Consider the following 18,193-nt stretch of genomic DNA (forward strand, 5'->3'; position numbering starts at 1 on the left):
ACGCCCCCTTTTTGACTTAATCTCTCGGTATTCTGAGAATAGACCGAGAGCAGTGATGACGCGCTCAACAAAAATGGCTGCGCCCGTGAAGTTTTTTTTTTATTATTTTCTTTGTAGGGCCTATTTGTACCACGTTGGTAATTATAATGTTGATTTTAAATGCTCTTACACACTTGATTACATTGCTACTTTATTCCGGTCACCAATTTATGCTTTGCACTGTCTTGCTGTGCGCGCAATTCAATGTAGGCTAAAGTTGTGTTGTTTGCTTTCGGGTTGGTTTGCTAAAGAGGCTAATATAGCTAACAATAAGACCGGATGAGATACACTTTTTGTGTTTTGCTTTATATTTTATACTTTTATACTTTTATATTGCTTGTAGGATGGTCATCTGAGATGACCAAGGAGGGAATTGTAACATAATTCACACATTCATACCAACAGACCACATATGCCCTTGCCAATTAAAGAGGCTTCTTTCTCATCTTAGGGAGGTATCCTGAGCCTAGGGAGGCGTCCAGCTCATACAGGAAGCCATTCATCATGTGTCAATTCTAGAGATACGAGCGGTCAAGATGTTCGAGAGACCCAGAAGCTCAAGGCCACAAAAACAAGTGTAATTCCCGCACATAACCAAAAACCAAGTTGCAATGCCAACACATAGCCACAAGAGAGCAGCATAGAAACACGTACGGGTATCCAGGAGGCGGGAGTTCAGCACCATGCTTGGCCAATCAGAGCACATAACTGAGTCCACGACTGCCCAGTATTAAAGTCCCAACACATAGCCCAGGGGGCCAGAACGCTCCAGGTAACGCATCCTTCAGAATGCCCTACTAAGTGTATCTCCACGCGTGTCTATACAATTCCCCTCCCTTTTATTCATAGAGACTAGTCCAAACCTTTACCAAATAAAGTGCGTTAAAGCGATCCTGACTCGGCAGACTTTTTCCAAAAAGAACACAGCACCTGTTGGATGCAGGTATTTTGCTGGGAGTGTTTATTCGGTTACACCACTCTTTAATAAGCAAGGAATAAATCTTGCAAAGGAACCCCTCCTTCCAGGGAGTGTGCCATGAGGGCCATATTTGAGATACATAGCAAATATTTAAAATCCTGTGTCTAATTGTTGGAATGAAATTGTTGTCATTTTTGTGAAATTGTTGTAGGCCTACTAAAAAATATGATTAGGCTAATTGTATCTATCTATGTATTAATGTTTATGTGGGCTAATACTTTAAAAGTCGGGTTTCAACTTTTTTGATAATGTTTATTAATCCCCATGGGGAGATTCATTATCTGCCCACAAGGCGACGCCCCCGAGCCAACTCCCGGGGTCTTTCACAGGATCTGTGACACGGAGAGAAGAGGACGGAAGACCCCGTACCGATACGGTGGAGATTGATATGATAATGATTAAGACTCAACTTTTTGATGTAGCTGGAGCGTTTAATCCTAAAGCATAGGATTTGTTTTGGTTTCTGAAGACCACAGGGCTGATAAATAGAAGAAGAACCGAAAAGGAGGTTATTTTTATTTAGTAATTGTTATTTATTATAACAAGTTATACGTTTGTTTTCTTTGAATTTGTATTCATGATTTTGAAACCTCTGAATATTTAGTTGCTTCTTTTTTTATTGTAATTTCTTTATTCCGTCCCCTCCGAGTGAGGTTCCATGGCTAGGGTCCTGTGGCCCAGTCGTCCGGTGCCGTAGGGGGCGCTGTGAGTCTATCGTTCTCTCAGCCGACCAACACACAGCAGACGGGACTGATGGGTCAGAGGTGAAACATGGTGGCGCACGCTGATACACGCGTGGTCCACAGAGGTGGAAGCAAAATAAACTTTAGAGCACCTGTGATCACTCAAGACTCACGGTACGTGTTTTTTCTATATCGGGTTAACATTACGATCACTGTGGTTATAGTTTGCTTGATGTACGCGGTTGTTTGAGGCTTGCACAATAGTGTTTACCAAAGGGGCCCCATTTGGTAGGAGAGGAAAGTAGCCCTTTCCCCGGCATTAGGACGTTTGTAACGTTATTTATGTCAACCTAATCGTTTAATTGGGCCGAATATTATTATTCATATTTAATCATTTGGCAGACTACTTTATTGATCGCACATAAATGAATTGATGCTGAGGCTGCGGACATGACGATCGAACCCAGTAACGTTTTGCCCGGGATTCGATCACCCTAAAACCAGACCACGTAGTCTACTCTTTAGTAATTTAGCAAAGCAAGAGCTGTTTGAATACAGGTAACTGTACATGTCATCAAGGAGTAGGATAGAGATAGACCTTATGCGCAGGATGCCAAAAGATACAGTGTACATTGGGTTCCGAACCAAGAACCTTTTACCCGGAAGTCGAACCTATCCTCCTGTCTATTTACTATAACTGTGTAGCCGTAACAAGCAACTTGCAGTGTCCTAGCTCAGTCACTTCAATAAAGAAATTAAGCAGTCGTTAAGGAGGAATAGGAGGGTTCCTCCTTAACGACCCCCCCCCCCCCCACACACACACACACACACACCTATTGAATTGAGATGTTTCCCCCCCAGGTTCCTGATCTGTGTGTCGGGTGAGTGCATAAAGGTGTTCAGCACATCCACGGAGGAATGCATCCATCACCTTCAGGGACACAAAGAGCTGGTCACAGGGCTCGTCCTCAACCCCTCAAACCACCTCCAGGTAAGGCTGAGCAACGCTTTTCAGGTATTCTGATCCACAGACAAACACCATAGGAAAGAGATGGAAGATACAAGAGGAAATACTGGTCTGCCTTGAAAGGGAAAATGAGTTTACCTTTCATATGCCCCCTCCTACACATTGAGACTTTAATCACGAACAGGACAGTCACTACTAACTTTGGACTTTTTTTATTTGAATCCAACGGTTTCAACTGCACTCATATGCGAGAATATAAATCAACTCATCATCCCTACGACATGTTTCTCGCAGGTGTTCTCGTGTTCAGAGGATGGAACCATCAGGCTGTGGGACTTCACAGATGGCATCCTTATTAGGGTAACCTTACTGCACCTCAAAACTCCCTCTACTTTGCACTCAGTCCCTGGTCATTGCAGTAACTTATATTGCATTACTGTACTTTCTACTTTTTGTTATTGCGACAATTTGTGATTTTGACTTGGAATTCCCTTTTGCTATTCAAGAAATAATTCCCACATTTAAACATTTGACTTTGATCTTCTTTGCCTGACTATTTTACTAGGGAGTATACAAACACTGGTATCGAATAAAAGCAGTGTTTTTTTCATGTATCTTTATTTATTTGTAAATGTTGACTTGTAATCATGGTATTGCTCATCACAGTAGTAATTAAAGACTACTAGGTGTAATTTTCTTTAGCAAAAACAAACATGGTGTATCCTTCATGTAATCTAGTCTTGCCCTGTTTTCATGGGTTGCAACTTTGGTAATCCCGTACAATAACTTTCATGGCGTGAGGCCTTTTCAGTTGAGATGGAACCCGTGGATGATAAAGTCTTGTTTCTTGTAATTATTTCCCAGACTTACAATGTCAGGAGACGCATCTTGTCAATGCATGTTTCCGCAAAAGGAGACGTTTTCGTTGTGATGCCAGTAAAGAGGAACAAGAAGGGTAAGTTTTACCTGAATGTCTGCAGGATTCTTTGGTTACATTGCATTTTATGATCTACAGTAGAAAGCCATCTGACTGCAGTTTCACAATTGAAACTTTAGATAAATACCTAAAGTCTGATGGCAGGCAGGGTAAAATTTGGTTAAACTTTCTTACGCTTCATATTTAACATATTTAACCATCATGTTGCTGGAGTTGGTTATTTGTAAGGGTTTATTGGCAAACACTAACTAGGCCAGTAGTAGTAAACTCTTACAATGTATCTATAAAGGTTTAAAATCAATGTGTGTGGACTGGACACTGTAGAAAGAAACTACTTTAAGCTTCATCCAATCACACAAATTTTTCTTTAGTAGAATATCTCTCGCAATGATGCAATTTAGTCCTTTTAGCAGACACTGAACGACTTGCATAGTGTTTGAGTTGCGTGTTATCAATGAGCAGTTAGCGGTTTGGGTATCTTGCTCATGGGTGCATACTGGTTAGGCTGCAGACATGGCAGGTTTGAACCAAGAGCCTTTCATCAGAGTCAGGAACCCTAACCACTAAGAGACGAGATGTATTGCAGTGTTCCAACAATGGGATTCATCACCCCATTCTTTGAAAGAACCATTTGCTACAGTATGAGTTGATGGAGTACAGATGAGAGTGGTGTTAACCACATGCCAACATGCTGCGTCTCTCCTGCAGAGAAGTTTGGGCTGGTTTCTCTGAACCTGCCCCCCAGTGTGGAGCAGCATGTGATGGTCAAGGGGCACACCATCGTGTTCCAAAGCGTCAGCACCGATCCCAAGTGCATCGCCTTCGGCCAAGGGGTACTCACTCACTCACTCACTCACTCACTCACTCACTCACTCACTCACTCACTCACTCACTCACTCACTCATTCACACACTGTGATCGGGTGGTGCACTTTGTTAATGTGAAAGGTGCAAGGTCAGTATTTTTCCATAATATTGCTCTAATGAAAATGTAACAATTGTGAGTGGTGCTGTAGGGGGCACCTATGTTATATGCACCTTACAAATGGCATTATCTACCTCTGTGTTGATTACTTAACGTTGTGTGCACTGTGCTCGCAGGGGGACTACGTGGCATCTGTTAAAGAAAATGTTCTGCATGTCTACTTCTTCAACAAGAAGACTTTCTACCGGTGAGTAAGCTACACACATTTAACAGTTGACATGCTGATTTTAGAATGCATAAACATTGAGGCAAAAAATATCCTGTATATATATGTGTGTGTGTGTGTGTGTGTGTGTGTATATATATATATATATATATATATATATATATATATATATATATATATATATATATATATATATATATATATAATACTATAAAGTACTATACAGCCACACATATTTGATCCATCTTACTTTTAATATTCATTCTCTTAGAGTCAACTTTCCCGTCTTGGATTGAAAAAATTATATATTTTATTTGACTTAAAGATCTCCTATTATACTACTTTTCTGGTCTTAATTTCTTATTAATGACTCCTATAGAGCAACCTGACACGAATCACAGCACAAAAAACTATGTCGATTTTCGGGAAACTCTTCCTCTCATCTGGGCGCTTTCAGCGTTCTCTGTCAATGCTCGACTTCGTCCATCTCCGCCCCCCCTCCTGCCAACCCCACTCCGTTGTGATTGGTTACCTTCCGGAAGACCTGCGAAGGGCATTACCATACATGGAAAATCCGGATTGTTCTACGTAGATAAATCCCGGAAATTTGAACAAGTGAAAGGCGACCGGCGTCCCTAGTGTTTAGCGCTCTGCACAGCCGCCCCAGACGGTCAGCAGGGAATACGTCTAAATGCATGCACATCATTATTTTACACTTTAGTATGGTTAAACATGGCTATTAATCATTATAACAACGTTTATAGGTCATAAAATTTGAAAAAGCATAATAGGTGCTCTTTAAATTCACAGATGCCAATTACACTCCACACTACACTCTGCTTATAATGGGTCACTCTTTAGCTAAGTAGCATACGGATCCAAGCATAGGGTGTAGAAAGATAAAGGGATGTAGTAACTTATGAATGCACTGCTTATGCACACTGCACATAATATGAGGACGTCGTACCTAAATGAATAGTGACACACACACTCGCGCCTTTCAACGTGTTGGTTCTCATCTTGTCCTTCCACGATTCGAATCCCAACAGGTTTGCGCTGGGCGCCTCTGATGAAAAGGCAGCCAGAAACGCCTTCACCTGCGTGGCCTGCCACCCCAAAGATGACTGCATCGCTACCGGACACGGCGACGGAAAGATCCGCCTCTGGTGAGGACCATGACAGAAACCCTGACACACACGTGCGCACAAATACATAGGCACATATTATCTGTCTGAGATTTACTGGATGTGTTATGCCTTTTTGTAATGAGTAAACTCTGGTGTTGTTGTGGTGTGTTTAAATTAGTTGAATCATTTGGGCAACTGAGCTATCCGACAAAGGTCCATAATAAATTAGATTGCATCCCGGTTTTGTAAATTGAGATGTGCTTTTGTCTGTGCAGGAGAAACTTCAACAGGGAGAAGGAGTACACCTTCTCTACGGTTCACTGGCACCATAGTGGGGTCAACGCTCTCTGCTTCACCCCAGAAGGTAGGAACGCACATGCACACACTACCCTTACTAAAATCTGAAGGTTTTGCCATGTAGTTATTTCATCACCTGCAAAGCCCAAGGAACATATATGTTAGATTATTTCCTGTTTGGGGTTGTATTGTTTCCCTCTGTCTAAAACGTTTTCACTTGGTTGTTCCTGTCTGTTTTAAACCGTTGGTGGTGGGATTGTTTTGTTGTGCATTGGCACCAGGTACTAACCTGCTGAGTGGGGGTCTGGAGTCAGTGCTGGTCCAGTGGCGCTACGGCCAGGAGAGTGAAAAGGACTTCCTGCCCCGCCTCGGGTCCTCCATCAAAGAGATCGTTGTGTCCCCCGACGGGTCGCTCTTTTGCACCTCCCACACCGACAACAGTGAGTCGCCGGAGCTCGCATCAAACGCACCTCGACAGATGCTAGTACAACTCATGAGCTCTGTTGGTCTGAACGATTATCCTTTCGTGTAAAGAATTTTCTGTACTGCAACTGAACTGTTAAAGTTGAGGTTATATAGTGATATAAACATAGCTATAAATACAAATATGAATGGTGATATTAATAGTTAAAAAAGATGTACATTAAGTTGTTTACATTTCAATAATGGATTAAATCTGTGATTCTAGGGAATTGACAAAAGAGCCAGAAATGAAAATGCTTTAAAAATAAATTGGACAATCGCGTCGATAATTTGAGCGATAGATTTAAACGAGTCAGTGTTTAATATAACAGGTCATAGTGAAAGGCCAGGGTCGTCTAAGTACTACAAACCCTGTAGTGACAATGAAAGTAGCGAAGATATAACATGTAATCTGATATGCTGTCAAAGTATTTGCAAGATTTTCCTGGCTGAACAGTTAAGCACCCTAAAACTAAATGACCTCCTCTACTCCCTCTCTCCCCCCACAGAGATCACAGTCATCCAGAACTGCACCAAGGTGTCTGCTGTCATCCAGGGCTTGGTCCACGGTGAGTGCGTCCAGGGCTGTCTGTAGGAGGCATGCAGGCAAACAGTTTCTTCTCGGGACCCAAAAGACTGTTGCAGTGTGTCTTTTGGGACCTACTCTCACTAAACAGACCTTAAATACATTTCTAAATTATGATGGCTGGCGAGGTCAAATCTTGGTGAACAGGGCCGTTCAATTTCTTTTGCTTCGTATTTAGTTCAACCGATCGTATTTGGGTCGAACAATCCTAACTCGGTTGACCAAACAGTTTAAATCGATGGTTGTGAGCAAAAAGATTGACTTATCCCAATATAATTTTGTCTTTTGACCAATGGGGGCAGGCAAGTCTATTCCACCTCTAAGGGTGTACGTCTCCCATCGGGAAGGTTCTGGATTTAATCCCCAACATCGTCCGTCTAACCTGTAGGCATGCTTGAGCAAGATGTCAATAACATCCCACCTACCTACTCATTATTTACACTCATACAAAATATTTCCAAGTCAATTTGGATAAATCGGCTCAATGTCTAAATCCTTGTGGACATGTTGGTTAACCTCACCCCCCTCCCATCGTTGTTGGATCCCCCCCAGGTGACGGTGTGAAGACGGCGCTGATGGTGGACCCCCGCACCAAGGCCCTGGTACTGAACGGGAAGCCAGGGCACCTGCAGTTCTACTCCCTGCAGCGCGACCAGCAGCTGTACAACGTAAGCGTCCCCAGCGCCGCACCACCCACCCCCTCTCGGGTATGGACACCTCTGTGTATGGAGTCGCCGCTGCACGTTAAACCCCAGCGTGGCCCATAGATGGCAGCACACTCACACATGGAGGAGGGTCTAGCTATTGCCTAGTAGTCGAAAGCGTCTATCTCTCCTAGCATATCTGTTTATTTTTTATTTGCTCTGTGAACTTTGTGGACGAACCCTTGTATATAGAACTGTAGCCAACCAAATATTTACGTTGTTGATTCCCCCAACCATGATCACTTCCATGAAATGGAAGGCAATCAACAATGGCCAGGGTTTGACTGTCTGTGTGTTTGTCTGTGTGTGTGTGCGTGTAGCTGGACATCGTGCAGCAGGAGTACATCAACCAGTCAAACCTGGACCAGTTTGAGGTGGTGAAGGCGGCCCTGGACTCCCGGGGCAGCTGGCTGGCCACGGTGGAGCAGAGGAGCGCCAAGGAGGTGGAGATCAGCCTCAAGCTGTGGGCCTTTGACGAGCAGACACAGAGGTAGCATAACGCCGGGACACCGCACACTACCGCGTCTCTTGCCTCTAGTGCTAATATATGATGCTGTTCACCCCAGAAAGGATACAGTCCCAAAACGACAGTGTACACTAACGATACTTTACCCAGAATCTACACAACAGAAAACGATCCTACCATGCACTCTAAATCCTGTGCATATTATTGAGAAACCAGCACTATAGTATGAATGTTTGATGTTCTAAACATTCTGTGCATACACACAAATACTGTGTGTTGCGGATCCAATACCCCACACGCTACACGATGCAGAAGATGAGACCTCCAAACCCTCATCCAACCAGCTCCGGTTCTCGACCAGTTTTCTGCTCTAGTTCAAACCGTTATCTGCTCTCTGCAGTTTTCTGCTCTGGGCCTTAGCTGTTCTATCAAGTTCTGCTCCAGTTCTTACCGGCTTTTCTCTCCCCCCATGTCCAGTTTTGTGCTGAACACCACCATCACGGCCCCCCACGACGGCCCGATCAGCGAGATCTGCTTCAGCCCCTCCAGCCAGAACAGCACCACGCTGGTCTCGGTCAGCCTGGACGGACACTTCAAGGCCTGGCAGCTGACCCAGCCGGACCCCTCTGACGGTAAGCAGTCTGGTCCCGGCCGCAGCCGTCGCCAGTTCTTTACATCTGGGTTGGGGTCCTAGACAGACGTGGGGATTAAGTCAGGAAGTCAGAATCTGAAAAGTACAAACCCATCTTTGTCTGTTTTTTGAGGGAGCCATGGAAAAGCATAACATTTTTTTGCTATCTCTCTCTGTCGCAGATGAGGAGGCGTCTTGGTCCTGTGACTTTGTGGGAGACTATCACAGCCTGGTGCCCAAGTGCTGTTGCTTCTCGGCCGACGGCTCCCTATTGGCCGTCAGCTTCAAGGAAGTGGTAACAGTGTGGAGCCCCGCCTCCTGGGACCTGCTGACCACGCTTTCGCAACCACCAGGAGCCATCCGGTAAGAACTCGCGCTCACTCATTCACTTACTCACTCACACACTCACAAACCTGGTCCGTTCGGCCTAATACTGATTACAAGGGGATAAATGCAGGGGCCGTGGTCTCATAACCGGCGAGTGATGGCAAGAGTCGCAGTGAGACGAGACTCAGTAGGTCACATGGTACTGTTGACCAATGGCAGGCGGCTGTGTTCTGGGGGAAAAGTTTGTCTATTTCAGCCTAAAACCCCTCACAGACAGCGTCTATAGAAGCCCTTCTATTCAGTTTCTGTGCTTCCATTTTGTCTTTGAGAATCACGAAACTTGGTTGAAGTACATCAGGCCTTTAGGATGGACGTCCGGGTCGTTGTGTTTGAGTTGAGGACTAGCGGAGTAACGCCAGACGACTCACACCAGGGCTCTTCTCCCTCCACTTCTAGGGACTTATGTTTCGGGCGTCTCAGCTGCTCCAAGTACCTGTTGGGCGCCACCGACAAGAACCTGTGCTGCTGGAACCTGCTCACCTGCTCCTGTAAGAACCACAAGTTGTGTGAAGAAACGACGAAAATATCCATAGTTCCATTGCTGTTCCTCAAGACTTTTTTAATGTTCTTCCTTCCCCCTGATCTCCGTCTCCTGCAGTGGAGTGGAGCACCTCCCTGGACGTCAGCCTGCTCCTGGCTGACCCCCTGTCGGAAAACGTGGCCGCCTTCTGCGGCGCAGAGAAGACCACTGACCGTGAGAGACGCACACGCAACCCCCATACTGCTTGTCACTACTCCATCTTTGATCAAGATTAGATACAATTGACTTTATTCAATCCCTATATATAAAGAATATAAATATATAAAAAATATATATATATGTGAGTGGCATGGGTCAAGTAAAGTGTCCTTTCTGCTTTGATACAAAGTTATCAATGTGCATAAATGAATATGAAAAGAAGCAATATAAATGCAAAATATAAACGTGAAAATTTTGAAGTCAAATGATAGACAATCGGCTACATTATTGAAAATACAGTTTATAATAACCAAACCTTGTGTTTGTGCGCAGTGTTTGTGTTCCGACCCAGCGAGCCGCGCCCCCACTTCTCCCAGCAGGCCCTGTGCACGGGCCGGGTAACGCGGGCCGTGTTCGCCCCCCGGGACGATCCCCTGGACAGCTGCGAGGAGGGCAGCCAGTGGCTGAACTGGTCCCAGCTCTACTTCCTCACCCACAACATGGTAGGCCCGCCGCCGCGCCCGTACCTGGTCAACCCCTCACCACGGCTGGGTTACAAGAACTGAATACATCTCCCCCCCAACCCGACCTTCCTCCCTACACCGCAAAAGGCAGCAGAAGATGTCTTTTTTGAGTTTGGGGCTGGGATCGGGAGCATGCGCGTCAGTAGGACACCAAACTAAAGGCTGCGTGTTACTGAAGGATGTCTGTTAGGATTCCCTCATCACCGAGAAGTAGCGTGCGTAATCAGACGGTATTTGTCGAGCACGATTTATTCAAAGCTGGATCGCATACGGAGATTAATACCAGAGTTGTCCAGTAGGTGACGCTGGATTAGCGAGGGAAGGGTGCTTGATTTTCTGTCTAGAAGGATTGGCCATTATTTCAGTTTCAAGACGTGAAGGAGCCGGTAGGAAACGGCCATCCTGCTCAGGGAGCTGCGGCTGTGGACACTGGGGTCTGAACCCGGTAACTTGGGCTAGGAGAAAAGCAGCCTAGCCACTGGGCTATCCTTCGCAAGATACCTTAGTTTAAAAATTTGAATCGGTTTTGATTAATTTGTATCTATCAACGCATATAAGAAGTGGAACGGTAGTTGAACCAAGCCTAATTTTAACCTTTTGATGAGTATGACAGAAAAATATGAAATGTAAATAATTTTTGTCGTTTTAGAATTGAGTCTGATCAATCACCAGAGCACGTTTTTAAGCCAACTACTTATAACCCACTTACGTATGTTTAGCTCAATGTGTAGATGTTGTGTTCTCCGTCTCCAGGAGCTGTTGACATTCCTGACCAAGCCCGAAGAGGAGCGACTGATGGCTTTGAGCAAACAGGTAGCTGTCCTCAAATTATCCTGAAACTTTATGTTTACAAAAGGTAGACAGTAGAATGGGTGGATGGAATATGGATGGTTGAACTCTTTATCAGCCATACGCACACTTTCTAAACATTGTGAGTCTTGCAGGGGCGAACTGGGACCCCACTTTGGTGGGCCAGTGGAAAAGAAGAACTTCTGAAATCCATAAAGTTCCTTCTGTCCCTGTTCTCTCTTTACCGGCCCTATCTGTTAAAGCTAATGCGTGTTACATAATTTATCATTAACGCTGTGTTCCACCACCATGTTATTTACCCTAAAAAATGACTAAAATCTGATAAACATTTGTATTTTAGGGGTTTCAATAAATGCATTTATAGTTTACATTAACCCTCCCCCCATTCCTATTTAGCCCAACATTATAGGAGTGAATATGTCTGTTAATCATGTTTAATTTTTTTTTTTACCCCTTTAAGCCAACGATTGATGACAGCGTTGCCATGACGCCGTTCTACCTTTTGCTGGGGAAGCACCGCAAGCGGCAAGAGGAAGAGAGGGACATTCTGAGCAGCCAATCAGGAGTCAGAACCCTGCTTCCACAGGGCTCTGTGGCCATCAAGGAGGTGGGTGACCGTGGCGATGATGTGCACACATCGTGCAGTGCAACTCCTCTTTCTGTTTAGTTTTATATAATATTGTAGATGCCAACTTAACTATGTGTGGAAGTTATAAAAAAAATTAATTTGCAGTACAACCCAAAAAAATAATACTTGCATAAAATGTCACTTCATTGTCTGTATAAAAAGTTGTGAAATTTAAAAGCAAAATAGTGAATGATTTTTTTTTCTTTTCAAGAAACAGTTGAACACAAAGTAATCAACGTTTCTCTATAACGACCATGAATAATAACCGTTTGTATTGGTCCTGCCTCCAGCTCCTCCACACCCCGTCCCACGTCCTCCCAGCCACCTCAATCCTCTGCTCCATGTTTGTCAGCTCCCTGCTGGTCTCAGTCTCCGACAGCAGGTAGTTAAACTCACCTTCCACTGTCATGTTTGATATGCACCGTTCCCGCAACTTTTGTTACCATTAATAAAGTTTATAACACCAACCAAAGTGGTTGGTGTTATTGGGAAACATGTGCCGTGTAATGGGGGCGATTCTTGGGACTTTGGCGTTCCCCATCTTGCACCGGAAAAAAACGCTGATGCATGCACCATACTGCCCCCCCCCCCCCACATCATGTAATGTCCTCATGCGTCTCTTCCATGTGTCTCCTCAGAGACGAGGAACAGCCCACCGAGGTGGAAATGGAGAGCGAGAAGGAGGAAGACGACTCCGAGGAGGAGAGTGCCGCCGTACACCCGAGGCCGGAGCAGGAGAGCCCAGACCCGGGGGCCACGCTGGGCCCCGTTCTCACCAAGGCAGAGCACAGGGAACTGAGGGGGGTGAAGAGGCTGGACTACAGCTGGATCCGTGGGCTGGTGACCAGCAAACCAATGGTCAACACCACCAAACAAATGGTCAAAACCCCGAAACAGAGGGTCAAAACCCCCAAATCAATGGCCGAAACCCCCAAACCAATGGTCAAAACCCCGAAACAGAGGGTCAAAACCCCCAAACCAATGGTCGAAACCTCCAAACCAATGGTCGAAACCTCCAAACCAATGGTCGAAACCTCCAAACCAATGGTCGAAACCTCCAAACCAATGGTCGAAACCACCAACCCATGACCGTGCAGAAACAGTCCAGACACACGCACAGAGGAAAACACGCGCATACATATTTATATATATACACAAACAGATGAACACTCACTCAAACATTTGCCAGACATTAAATTGTAATAAATGAACATTTTTTTCACTATGGTGTTTGTTTTTTTGGGCTGGTAAATAATCTTGAAATTTACATAGCTAAATCATATTTTACAAATGTTGGTTATTTTGTGTGCATGAAGATATATGTCCACCTAGGTCAATATGTGCCAGCCAGACTTGTTCAAAGCTGGTTACATAACTTTAATGTTGCACTATTCTATTGTAGCCATCAGGCATTGCTTATTCTATCCATCAGCATGAATTGGAATGGTAGCATAAAAGAAAATTGGACTCCACTGCATAGAATGTATACCTCTAACAGTTAATTAGTATAGTTATTTAAGTCCTTTATTTGTACTGCACTGTGTAACTACTACTACTACGGTGCAGTGTACATTGCAGTGGCGTCGGATGTCTAAACTTAGCCCTACACCCTCAAACAGAGTCCGTGCAGGTGGATTAAGAAGCATTTCATAACCACTTTCATTTGACTCCAATCAGTTTCATGTTTTCCAACTGCTGTGCGAGATTGGTTCGCTCGCAGCATAAACGGTTCATCATTGTGTGGTCTGGTGTATACGAACAGGCAAAAAGATGGGCTAAATAGGAGGACTAATGCTGCATGTCTAAACTGAGGAACTTTACGATTATAACCTTGATTTGTCTCAATACTTCAGTGTTCTCTGAGATTATTCATGAACCGTTTACCCTGATTTATTTATCCGTTTTAATAAGTCCAGTTAAATATGGAATACTTAGTTTTGTTCCCCAATAACTGTTCGTGGCCGAGGAAGAAAGTGTTAACAATTGCATTAACCACATTTTAATTGTAGACCAGAAGTATAAGTGATATAGGTTGTTGCAACAGTCGATTTATATAATGTAATTAGTTCTCCTAAAACCTTTGTTATTCAGCATTAGAAGTTTTCACATTAGGGTGAGGGACTGAACTGGAGCATCATATTTTATTACATGCAGTTAATATCATGGAATGTGTTCCATGGTCATTGAAAGACAGGTTGCAAAACCTTTCAAATAAGTTATGAGACTACATTTGATGTAAGATAGGAAATATATTATATAATAGTAACACAATTTACCTAAATTATAAATCATATTCTCTTAATGCAGAAGAAGAAAAAATGCTAAAACCAAGTAGTCAACTTATTTCTCCCTCATTAAGGAAGAATTGGCTGGTGTGTGTGTGTGTGTGTGTGTGTGTGTGTGTGTCGAGATCAGCAGCTGCCTCAAGTCCCTTGGGAGCTGCTCTGGTCTATTACCTCTGAGCTTCAGTGACCTGACACTCGCCTCTCTCTCTCTCACACACACACACACACACACACACACACACTCACTGACACACACACAAAGACACAGATGCACACACACTTATGCCACACTTATGACTCTGCAGCCTGAGCGAGTCGCACATGCATATTCACACACGCGCATGCACATACACTCAGGACCTAAGGCCAGGCCATATGGGGACAATCTATCATGACTTAATCAGAGATGTGAAGTTCTCTTTGTGTCTTTCGACACTCACTGATGTTAGCCTACACACAGACACACAATCATATATATATAAATTATATATATATGTGTAACATATAAGTGTTTGTGTATATATACTTATATATGTGTGTATATATACTTATATATATGTGTGTGTATATATATGTAGAGAGAGATTGTATGCTATACATCTTTTATCCTGCTGACGTGTGTGTGGTGTGTCTTGTGTGTACATTGTGTTGCATGGGAGTGTGTGTGTGTGTGTGTGTGTGTGTGTGTGTGTGTGACAGTGACCCCGAGGGCAGTAGGCCTAAGGCCATGCTTTTGTACATTGTAAGACTTCTGTGACCTCTGTGACCCCCCCCCTCCCCAACACACACCAACACACCATGTGGCATGCTGAGGTTTGTCTGGCTTCCTCCGCAGTAAGAGTATGTGTGTGTGTGTGTGTGTGTGTGTGTGTGTGTGCGCGCATTCATGCTTGCTGAATTGGGAGGGCTACATCTGTCTGTGTGTGTTGCAAGCTCCAGGCAGGCCTCTGAGCCTGGGGCTGGAGTTGTCCCGCTACCACAGGACGGAGTGTCGTCAGTGAGCTCAGTGTGGAGTCCCTGGCCAGAGGCCCCTTCTGTCTCTGCAGGATAAGCTCCCTACTTCTCTCCCTCTGTCTTATCCTTTCATCTGTCTCAAACACTCCACTATTTCCCTTCTGCATTCATCTCTCTCTCTCTCTCTCTCTCTCTCTCTCTCTCTCTCTCTCTCTCTCTCTCTCTCTCTCTCTCTCTCTCTCTCTCTCGGTCTCTCTTCTTCCTGTGTGTGTTTTACAGATTATCCATTTAGGTCAATTCTGCCAGCAGACGGACAATACTGCTTCTCTTGGTTGGTGCTAGGCCTCTCCTCCTCTCCTCCTCTCCTTCTCTCCTCTCTACTTGAGCTTCTGAATGTGTTCAGAGAGGAGAGCCAGGCAGGGATCAGAGAAGGAGAAGAGTTGAGTAGAGGAACAGAGCAGAGTAGCGAGGGGGAAGATGGACTGGGTCAGGCTGGTAAGAAGCAGGCAGTTGTGAGGACAACACCTGTTTGGTTTGCTGGTCTGAGTCCTACGGCAGATGGTCCTTATGGCTCGCCCTCTGGTCCCCAGAGAGAGAGAGAGAGAGAGAGAGAGAGAGAGAGACAGAGATAGAGAAAGGGGTGGGGGGGTGGGAGCATCAGAGACGGTCACCACATCTCCCCCTACACAAATCACGTCAAGTGCAGTGCCTTGCTCAAGGGTTAAGGTGTGTTCACTTTGGTCCTCAGTGAAGATGAGGAATGGGACATTCTTGACCAGATATTCTGACTGACTGACTGACTGACTGACAGAAAGGCTTGCTGACTGACTGAGCAAGAAATTGACAGGCTAACCAACAGACAATATCACTTCTGTAAAAGTGGAAAAATGGATATTTATTTTTGAAATATTGAGAGATATTTCTTTCTTTCTCTATCTCAATTCACCGACATTCGCAAAATATTTCTGTCCATCTCTATCCCTCAATATCTCATTCTATTTCTCTCTCCCTACATCTTTATCTCTTTACATAATATGACAATTATTTAGCTGACGCTCTTGTCCAAAGCGACTTGCAGTGTGTGAGCAAGTGAGTGTGTGTTGTGTGTGTTTGCAACACAAATGTCAGAGAGGCTTGTTTCCACAGATTCCCTCAAGCCAACCATAAAAACAGAGATTGTGTTAATGCTGTGTATGCAAATCTCTCTCCTCTCTCTCTCTCTCTCTCTCTCTCTCTCTCTCTCTCTCTCTCTCTCTATCTCTCCTCTCTTTTTTGCTTGTACTATTTTCTCTCTAAACCATGTTCTTCTTTATGTCTACATCCTCTGCATCCCACCTGCTACACACACACACGCGCATGCATGGTCGCACACACACACACACACACACACACACACAGTTCCTTACCCTGCTCTAGCAGCCAGTTCTGCAGAAGGCTTTACTTCCAACATAATTCAGCTCATTGTGCCCATCATGGCCCTCCCTCCCTCCCTGGGGAAACAAAGACATTTAGGACCCAGTCCCTAGTGGGGCAGGTGTTCCCTACCACCTCCTCGTGTGTGTGTGTGTGTGTGTGTGTGTGTCTGTGTGTGTGTGTGTGTGTGTGTGTGTCTGTGTGTGCACACAGCAGGGGCTGGGCTTTGTGTTACATCTCAACCATTGTCAACCTACCGACCCCCCCTCCCCCCCATATTGGCTCGAAGCACCCATGGTGTGTGCGTGTGCGAGTGAGAGGGATCCCCAAAGGCTTTGGAGAAGTGAGAGAGTGAGCTTGCGCGTCACATTGTGAGGTCACTGCGCTCCTATTGGCCAGTGGGCCTACGGTGGGGAGCTGGTCGGCGGGCCTCTCATTCCAGAAGTTCACTTGTAAGGCTGACTGACCCAGGACACAGTCCTCCACCAACCCAGCCAGGATCCCTTCTACACCCAGGACATAGGACCTCCTCCCTGGCTTGCTTGAACCCCCCCCCCCCCCCCCCCCACCCTACAGAGCCCTGGATTACCAGCCCCTTTGGATTCCCAGCGGGACCCGTTGGCTCAGACTGGAGGATCGGAGTGTCCTCTGGGTTGTTTGATCAGAGGTTCTGGTGAACGACGCAGTGAGGCCGCGACTCCTGGAGGTCCTGAAGAAGACTAGCTGCCTCCTCCCTCAAGCGTCTTGGGTGAGTTAAAACAAACCAAACAATAGTCCTATGAGGTCTGTTGAGGGCTTTTGTGATTGTCACAAAAGCCCTCGCCCGTATAGGAGGACAGAAGAAAAGACTGGTGTTTTAGAAAGTCTGATGGGATGGCTGAATGAATTGTGTTGGAGGTTGACTGGGATAGATAAAGACAAAGATAATGATTTGCCTGATGATAGATGGAGTTTGTGTTTAGAGAGAGAGTTTTAGATGAAGAGAGCAAGAGAAGGAGAGAGTGAGGGTGAAGATTCGTGGACATCCTGTTTTGTGTCTGAGTGAGCAAGGGTTTGTCTGGATGTGTGTGTGTGTGTGTGTCTGTGTGTGTGTGTTTGTGTGTGTGTGTGCCTATGCCGGTGCATATGCATCTGTGTGTGTGTATGTGTGTGCATCTGTGTGTGTGTGTGTGTGTGTGTGTGTGTGTGTGTGTGTGTGTGTGTGTGTGTGTGCGTGTGTGTGTGTGTGTGTGTGTGTGTGTGTGTGTGCGTGCGTGTGTGTGTGTGTGTGTGTTTCTCAGAGGTGATAGTGATGCCTCAGCCAGGTCACATGAGTCATGACTGGGGTATCGCTGAGCTCTACTGAGCGCGCTCAGTAGCAGATGATCCGGGCCACCACCAGTTGCAGAAGAAGAGCATCTGTCACCACCCCTCCTCCCCTGCCATCACACACACACAGACACACACACACACACACACTCCCTCCCCCAGCTCTCTTTGTCTCTC

At 45.2% G+C, this 18,193-nt stretch overlaps 1 protein-coding gene across 1 annotated transcript; it reads left to right on the top strand.

Annotated features, from left to right (window-relative positions):
• Positions 1-1,756: 1,756 nt before the first annotated feature.
• wdr75 (WD repeat domain 75) lies at positions 1,757-13,278 on the top strand. Its single transcript, XM_079731628.1, has 21 exons — positions 1,757-1,875; positions 2,563-2,692; positions 2,963-3,028; positions 3,533-3,623; positions 4,314-4,438; positions 4,706-4,776; positions 5,805-5,921; positions 6,158-6,246; positions 6,461-6,619; positions 7,151-7,210; positions 7,780-7,895; positions 8,252-8,421; positions 8,875-9,029; positions 9,211-9,391; positions 9,812-9,903; positions 10,014-10,109; positions 10,428-10,597; positions 11,372-11,431; positions 11,889-12,035; positions 12,347-12,438; positions 12,695-13,278. The coding sequence occupies exons 1-21, from the start codon at positions 1,790-1,792 to the stop codon at positions 13,143-13,145; spliced, it is 2,724 nt and encodes a 907-aa protein (XP_079587754.1). The 5' UTR covers positions 1,757-1,789; the 3' UTR covers positions 13,146-13,278.
• Positions 13,279-18,193: the final 4,915 nt, after the last annotated feature.

This window comes from Pollachius pollachius (genome assembly GCF_949987615.1).
Source record: "Pollachius pollachius genome assembly, chromosome: 3".
Lineage (NCBI taxonomy): Eukaryota > Metazoa > Chordata > Actinopteri > Gadiformes > Gadidae > Pollachius > Pollachius pollachius.